The 8,040-nt window shown below is 39.2% G+C and overlaps 1 gene segment (V, D, J or C); it reads right to left on the bottom strand.

Annotated features, from left to right (window-relative positions):
* Nucleotides 1-1,969: 1,969 nt before the first annotated feature.
* LOC109378104 (immunoglobulin kappa variable 1-12-like) lies at nucleotides 1,970-2,505 on the bottom strand. The segment is given in 2 exon segments: nucleotides 1,970-2,302; nucleotides 2,430-2,505. Coding segments are annotated over 2 exon segments (366 nt in total).
* Between the last annotated feature and the right edge of the window lie 5,535 nt (nucleotides 2,506-8,040).

Raw genomic sequence — 8,040 nt, 5'->3', positions numbered from 1 at the left:
TGCAGATGTATATGTATAATTTAATTTATGAAATTTATTTATGAAACATAATTTTATTTATGAAATTTGGATGTAATCATTTTGAATAAGTTCATGTTATATAAAATTGTTATTGTTATTACAGTAAGAAATGCTATATATGGATAATGTTAGATGTTTACATAAATGATGGAAATTTTATTCTTTTTATTCAAATATTGAAGCATTTATTTATGGTTTTGTATGCCTTGATGAATGGATTCCTAAGTATTATTTTGTTCATAAGTTTTAATGAAATCTGACTATCTCTATGTGTAGATGTATAAATATTGTATTGGTCAGATTTTACCTAATAATGGTTTGTAAGGAGCCACTCAAAAACTTAGTGGCTTATGATACTAAGACATCATTTCTATGTTCATGAATGTTCGTGTTAACAATGTTAGATGATCCAGACAGTGCTCAGCTGTGTGGTTCTTCTGCAGGCACATGAGTTGGTCTCCACTGTGGATTGTTTCCTTTGTGGCCAAGACTGAAGATGTGAACCCAAGACACATCATTCTCAGGGCAAATTGCAGGGAGGAACAAAACCCCGAAAACAAAGGGCACAAGCAAGTTTACCTCCAACTCCTTCTAATGCAAAAATATCACTTTGATTTATTCCTAAGTATTTGTAATTCTTCAAGTTTCTAAAAACCATGACTCTATTTAATTTTTAACATATTTCCTCATTCCATTTACAAATAATTATATTTTTCAATACTTACAATCTTAAAGTAAGCTAATTTTGTGTAAGTTGGGAAATAAAGGGTGTGTATTCAACATGTGGATGTCAATAGAATTTCTTAAAAGACAATTGGGAAAAAAGGCCCATTTAACTGAAGTAGATGTCTCCTAAAACAGAGCATCTTAAACCTTATACATATCTCCTGATATCTTGTTGAAAAGACCCTCAAAAGTAAGTGTAAGTGGAACCTCCTGTTTTCAGTTTTGTAAGCTCCCAGGTATGTCAGCGATGCTCTGGGTCCAGAAAAAATTTTGAGCAGCAAGATATTTTCATACAGAAGAGAAAGAAAACTCCATCCAAATTTAAGTTTAGATTTTTTAATCAAAAAAGGCTGCCACTCTTTGTAAAATTATTTCTATATATGTAAAATTTTCCCCTCATTTTTCTATTTTCTCAATCATTTAACAAAGATTTCTTGTTATGAATCCAGACTTGATGGTGATGGTTTAAAGCATATCCAAGTGTATTGTAAGTGGCAAAATTATGAGAGATGTAAAAAAAATGACCATTCAGTCTGCCTGCTGTCAGTTCCCCATCATCACCCTCCCTTGTGGAAGAAGCACATTTCTCAGGACCCCTTTGCCCTCTACAATTTCCCAGAGTTGCTCAGTGAGGGGCCCTCCCTAGATTTGGAGTCAAGAGGAGGATTCCCTACTATCCATCAGTTCCTGCAGGCAGAGTGGGGGACTGGGGAATCACTGGTGAGCAGAGAGCATCAGATCCCCCACTCCTGGACATCCCCCACAGGTCTGGAGACCATTGGTTAGATAGCCTCTGTCTCCAACAGCATGTGTTCCCTGGTTTCTGGAGGAGCACCATGGAATCCCACATTTCCACTATCTGCTTCCCCTGTTGTTAATTCCCTAGGCGTTTGATACAATTTTCTTTAGAAATTAATTTCCAATTTTAAGCAATTCCTGCTTGGAATACTTAGGGTGGGTATTCTTTCATTTTGAATTCTGACTAATACCGCAACCCAGACAGCTCATGTGTGATGATCTCTGTTTTTTATGAAATCAGGAGACGCGTTGTATGTGCCTTTGAGGCTGAGGAAAGGCAAAGAGAGTTAGGGTGCAGAGGAGCCTTCCTGGCCACTGCTACCAAAACCTCTTGTCACCATCAAAGAGTGGGTACATCTGAGAAATGCTTTCAGCTGATGAAGACCTGAGAGGAGCAGCTGGGGAGGCCGAATCTCAGCTGTCTGCTTCGTGGTTTATGTTCAGGCTCATAACACTGTGAGTGGAAAACTTTGACGCTGTTGACAGTAATAAGTTGCAAAATCTTCAGGCTGCAGGCTGCTGATGGTGAGAGTGAACTCTGTCCCAGATCCTTGGCCACTGAACCTCGAAGGGACACCAGTTTGCAAACTGGATGCATAATAGATCAGGAGCTTAGGAGGTGTCCCTGGTTTCTGCTGATACCAGGCTAAGTTATTGCTAATGCTCTGACTGGCCTGGCAATTGATGGTGACTCTGTCTCCCACTGATGCAGACACAGAGGATGGAGACTGGGTCATCTGGATATCACATCTGGCTCCTGTGAATGGAAACATGAAAACAAACATCCATACTCTTAATGATGTTAGTAGGTCTTCTAACTACCCTGCAGTTAAGTGGTACTGACCACACTGGCAGAGTAAATCCCCAAAGTGCTCCTTCCTTACCTGGGAGCCACAGCAGCAGGAGGCTGAGGAGCTGAGTCGGGACCCTCATGTCCATGCTCTGTCCTGCCTGGGACTGATTCCTACACAGGGTGTGACTACACTATTAATGTGTCCAGGGCTGTGGGTTGCACCCCAGTCATATGCAAATAAGCAGCGGTTGGGGCAGGTTGGGCACAGCTGCAGGGCTGACTGGTCTCAATAACACAGCACAGTCAGTGTCTACCAGGTTTCCAAGCCCAACCTGGGCAGCACAAATTTGCCTGCAAGAAGTGTGTTCCTTCTTGGCAGTCACAAGAATCATTCTACCATCCTATGAGTATAGTGTTCTTGCTCTGTTCAAGTTTCAGGACATGCTTCTCTTGCTATTTCTTCATCTAAACCCGAGTCTTTCGAGTATGACAAGAAATTTTGCCAGCTCTTTTCATTACTTCCTGAGCACCCTGTTGAAGACAGGGAGATTTCCTTTTGGGTTGAATTCTTAAACCTTTGGTATGGTAAAATAACATTATTGGCAGCCAGAGATGCAATGAGGTATAAGAATAAAGAACTAAAAAAATGTTAGTGTCATGATTTGTAAGGAAGTGCCCAGTGACTGCGTGTCTGTCATTGCTCACCTGTCATCTCTAGCTTAGTGATCTGTCCTTTCCATTTCGAAGTGCTCTGACACACCACTTGCATCTAGACCAGCCATGGTCAGGGATTATTCTCCTCCACATGTGAAATGTGTCAGCCACCTTTCCTCTCTGTAGGTCTTTCCCACACCCATGTTATTTGTTCCCTGAGCTGCTTGGGTTACTACCTGTGCCTCGCTTCATTCTTACCCCAAGCTGTTCTCTTGAAGAGCTGAAGACTTCTCTAGACTAAGTCCTTATGTATAACCCTGAAACTACTGTATTTCCTAAACCTGCATATTCCTCCATCACCAAAACTCTTCTAGTTTCTAAGACAACATAGTTCTCAGTGGCTAGATGGAAGACCTTAGACCCAAGCAGGGTGATGAGAGAACCACACATGAAGTTGAGTGTGGGTCACTTGCATAGGGTATTAGAGCCCACACAGTATGAAAAAGACATCCATGTGTGATAGAGGGGAACCCAGCATGGAAGTAAAGTGGGGTGAGGACTGGTGCCCCCACATGGCAGTGGAGGCACAATTAGACCAGTACATGTGTTAAGGCAGGAGCAAGAAGAGGACATTCACCTAGGCAGGGGGACTGAGTGTCGGTGTCAGAGCCAAGGCATGGAGGGGATGGTGCCCATGTAGGAAGGCGAAGTTGGCAGTGGTCTGACAAGGGTATCAGCTCCAGAACAGGGTATGTGTGTGGATGTATGGGGGAAGCTCTGTGCAAGGGGGGTGTAGTTGGCTGTAACAGCAGGAGGTTGGTTTGATTCAGTAGGGTTGATGGTCATGTAAGTCAAAGTATTAAGGATAATTAGAGATAAACTTCTCACTGTTGGAGAAAGGAGTTACAGATACAGAAAAGGAAATACTAAGATAAACTGGCTTGGGATTGATATTGGAGATATCCTGGTTATATATATATATATATATATATATATATATATATATATATATATATATATACACACACACACACATATATGTATATATATAACATTATATTATGTATGTTATATATATTAGATATGAAAGTGTGTGTTGATATATAAATTGATGATGGATAGATGGATAAATAGACTTTCCCTAGCCTAGTACCAATGACACCCACATCCCAAGAAGCACCCACAGTGCCCAGATGTTGGTTTCTAAATACTGTTTTCCACTCAAAGCAGTAGTTCTTAGAGAAATGCTCATTCCAGGTCTAGAATAGAAAAAACACAAAATAACTCTGGACAATTTGGGTCAGAAATTAGGAAGTGTTGAAAAATGATGAAGTGAAAGAAGGCATTTGGAATGGGACTATCATATCTCAAATCTGGGAAATTTTGAGTATCAAAATCAATAGTGATGGTAACTCATTGAAGGAAATATTAATCCATGATTTTATGCTGACACTGTGATGAGAAATGGATATTCATAAAGTATGAAGGACTTTTCACCAAAAAATTTTATTAATTTCAAAGGGCATAAGAGCAGTTGTGCAGGAGAGAAGCCAATCAGACAAGACCTTGATCCAGGAATTGAAGTGACATCATCAGCAGTGGGACAAATTGGAATATGGGACCACCTCACAGGATGCAGTGAGGAGAGCAGAAAATCACTTTCAGATACTCCTGCCAAAGACGCATTAGCTGAATCTGATCATGAGGGAAAATAAAAAAAAATACAAATTGAGGAACATCCTACAAAATAATTGATATTCATCTTCAAAAATGATAAGATCATTAAGTTCATGGAAATAATGATGAACTGTTACAGAATGAAGGAGAAAAAGGGATATAGACAAGTAAAAGCGTGGGAAAGATGTTAGATTAGGAAAATTCACCTTCACTGGCTGATGTGACTTTATTGTTTCTTTTGGTCTGTTTCTCTTTCGTCCTCATGTTTCCTGACAGGGGAGACGTGAAGACATGAGGTGACGGTTGGTCCTTCTCTTTCTCCCTCTTGTTTCCCGGCAGGGGGGACAGGAGGAGATGGTTGGTCTCTTTCTCTCTCTGCTTCATGTTCTCCAGCAGGAGAGACATAAAGACTTGGGATAATGGTTGGTCTATTTCTTCTTTCTTTTTTAAAAAATTAAAGTTTATTGTTCCTTTTGGTCTGTTCTTCCTTCATTTCATCCCCGGAAGGGGAGATATGAGGTGAAGTTCTCTTTGTCTCTATCTCCCAGAATGACCTGACAGGCACTTGCCAGGCCTTAACTGGCCTTGGGCCGATGGCCCCAGGCAGGGACAGCAGGCTGCTTGTCCAGAATGAACTGGCCCTTAGCTGGATAAGCAACATCCTTATCACATTAACAGCGGAACCCTTGGGGAACTGGCCATTTCATGAGAGGGAGGCAGGAACAAAACCTTGGCTCTAAGGTACATCTGAAGAGATATATAAGACAGGCCTCAATTGGCAGTTCACTCTTCTTCCTCTTCTTCTTTTTCCTCTTTCTTTTGTCAGCATCATTATTTGGTGAACTTCCATGCAGCGTGCAACATTGGGAGGCACACTCATTTCCAGCTGAGGACCTGGCTTGGTCTTTTGCTTCCCGACCTCTCTAGTGTTGTCTTCTCATGGTTTGGTGAGCTTCTTTGGCATAATATTGTCACTAATCTGTACAAGTTAGTCTTAATTGCCCTTTAATTGCCTCTGTCCTTTGCTATTATATACTGCTAAATAAATTGTAAGTAAATTGACTCGGTTCCCCTTTAGTGTGTGCTCCCCTCTTTTCCCCGATTGTCATTACAAAAGGTTACAGGTGAATCTGGAATCAATCATTTTGTTACAAAAGATAATGTTCAGACATTTGTCAAAACTTGAAATGGCCTGAGGACTAGATGGTTTAATATATTAATGCTGATTTCCTTATTTCATGGTTACATTGGGTTATATATGAGAATGTCTTTTTTTGGAGCAAATATCCAGTAAATTCTAAGAAGGTTGGGCTATCATGTTACCAACTTACTCTCAAATGGTTCAGGGGCTGAGGAGAAAGTACTATGTGCTGTACCTACAACATTTCTGTAAGTGTGAGGTTGTTTTCAGATTTTATTAAAGTACTAAAAGCAGTTCTTAAAAATATGTTAAAGGTATTGAAAAGCATTTTACTGCTATTCTTATTATAGGGGCAAGTCACTTACTGTAGATACACAAGGATCATAAGTATCATGTTTCTTCAAAGGTGTGTCACACATACATCACTTTCCAAGACATAGACCTCAATTTTTCAGTGAACTAAATAGGGTATATCTTATTATTGAATTGGGCTCCTCCACATTCTACAACCTCTCCTGAGTTTTGTCCTTACTTCTCACAGGTCATCAGCAAGAAAGCTCTGAGTATTGATGCTAGACCTGATTACTTCAGCATAAATTGCTTTGTGTTTTGTTTTGTTTTCTCCTCTAACTAAAGAAGAAGACCCTTGAATTGGAGTCTGAATTAAGATATTCCTGAAACCCTAGATCAGCTCAAAGCCTCTGAGCATCAATTCTCCTTAATTAAAAATGAACACCAAGATTATATCACTTGGGGGAATTGTTGTGAATGTCAGAGAGGACAGGAAGAAAAGGGATCTGGAGAATGAGATGATCCCAGCCATGTTATTACTGTAACAAGGCAGAGAGTCCTTAAAGCCTCACATGGTGGCTACAGAGAGAAAGATCCTGTGTCTACAACACAGGGTAGGAGAACCCTTTTGTGCCCAGAGGTAGTGGACTCCTGAGATGCATCAATGATGGCTCAGGGTTCAGCTGTTACATACATAAATATCACTTGATGACTTTGATATCTTTGTTTTCCAAACATATTCTAAAAATCTCCATTAAAAGTAGCATTCTTATTATTTAGGAAATAAATTCATAATTTGTGATGAGGACTAGATTGTGAAATGCATATAAAATCATAGCTAATCAAAACATGTGTACCATTGCTGCTGCCAATTTTGCTAGTATTATTTCTATTAAAAAGTGTGCGTGTGTGTGTGTGTGTGTGTGTGTGTGTGTGTGTGTGTGTGTTTTCAAACTTTCTATCATCTCTACTCATTCCTAAAGAAAATCAGAGTAGATCTCAGGCTTTTGACTGACATAAACGAAATTGAATTTAAATATGAGGTTAAGGATTTTTATTCAATTTAAAATAAAAATAGTTGGCACTGCCAGTTAGCTCAGTTGGTTACAGCGCTGTGGTCATGACACCAAAATTGCCAGTTCGATCCCCACATAAGCCATTGAGCTGTGCCCTCCACAACTTGATTGAAACAACTATGTGACTTGGAGCAGATGGGTACTGGAAAAACACACTGTTCCCCAATAAAAAAAGAAGAAAGAAAGAGAGAAAGAAAGAAAGGAAGAAAACAGTTTAAAATTTAAAAAAATAAAAATGTTTGTGACAATCTTAGAAATCATGAAATTTCTCCTCAAAAAATGATTGTGTATACAATTTTGATCAACATTTTTCATGGCTTTCCAGGATAAAGACAGACCTATTTAAAACAATGGTTCATTTATGTTTTCTGGTACTTGATATTGTAGGGTGAAAAATAAAATGGTGATGTTTCTCATGTCATTATCAAGTTAGTTTGGTTAACATTTCAGAATATTTGGCAAATTTCCATTTGTAATAAGCAGAAGCCTCAATTTGTATATCATTGAGTAATAAATAGAATTTGTGTACTTAAATGAAAAGTTAGAGTGTTTTGGCAAGCCCAGATTTATTTGGTATCTCAAGAAGAGAACAATTCACTTAGGTCTATAAGTTCTATAGGTAAAGTCTGCTGACAAGTACTTGGCTTGGCTTCCTAGGCTCAAGAGGCTTTTTAAAGTCCCATCTGATATTCCTTATGGGAAGTTCCAGCAATGCAGCTTATGGGATCCATCACTACTCTTGTTGCATTTATATAAATAAGTTAAATTTAATGAGATTAGAATTTTTTGCAAACAAACCAGTCTCTCTGTGGTTATGCTTGATAGAAGTAGTGGTGACTATACAGAGAAAATTATATGTGTCG

Source organism: Hipposideros armiger, unplaced genomic scaffold (genome assembly GCF_001890085.2).
Source record: "Hipposideros armiger isolate ML-2016 unplaced genomic scaffold, ASM189008v1 scaffold_1743, whole genome shotgun sequence".
Classification (NCBI taxonomy): domain Eukaryota; kingdom Metazoa; phylum Chordata; class Mammalia; order Chiroptera; family Hipposideridae; genus Hipposideros; species Hipposideros armiger.
This window is presented reverse-complemented; position numbering and strand designations above follow the sequence as displayed.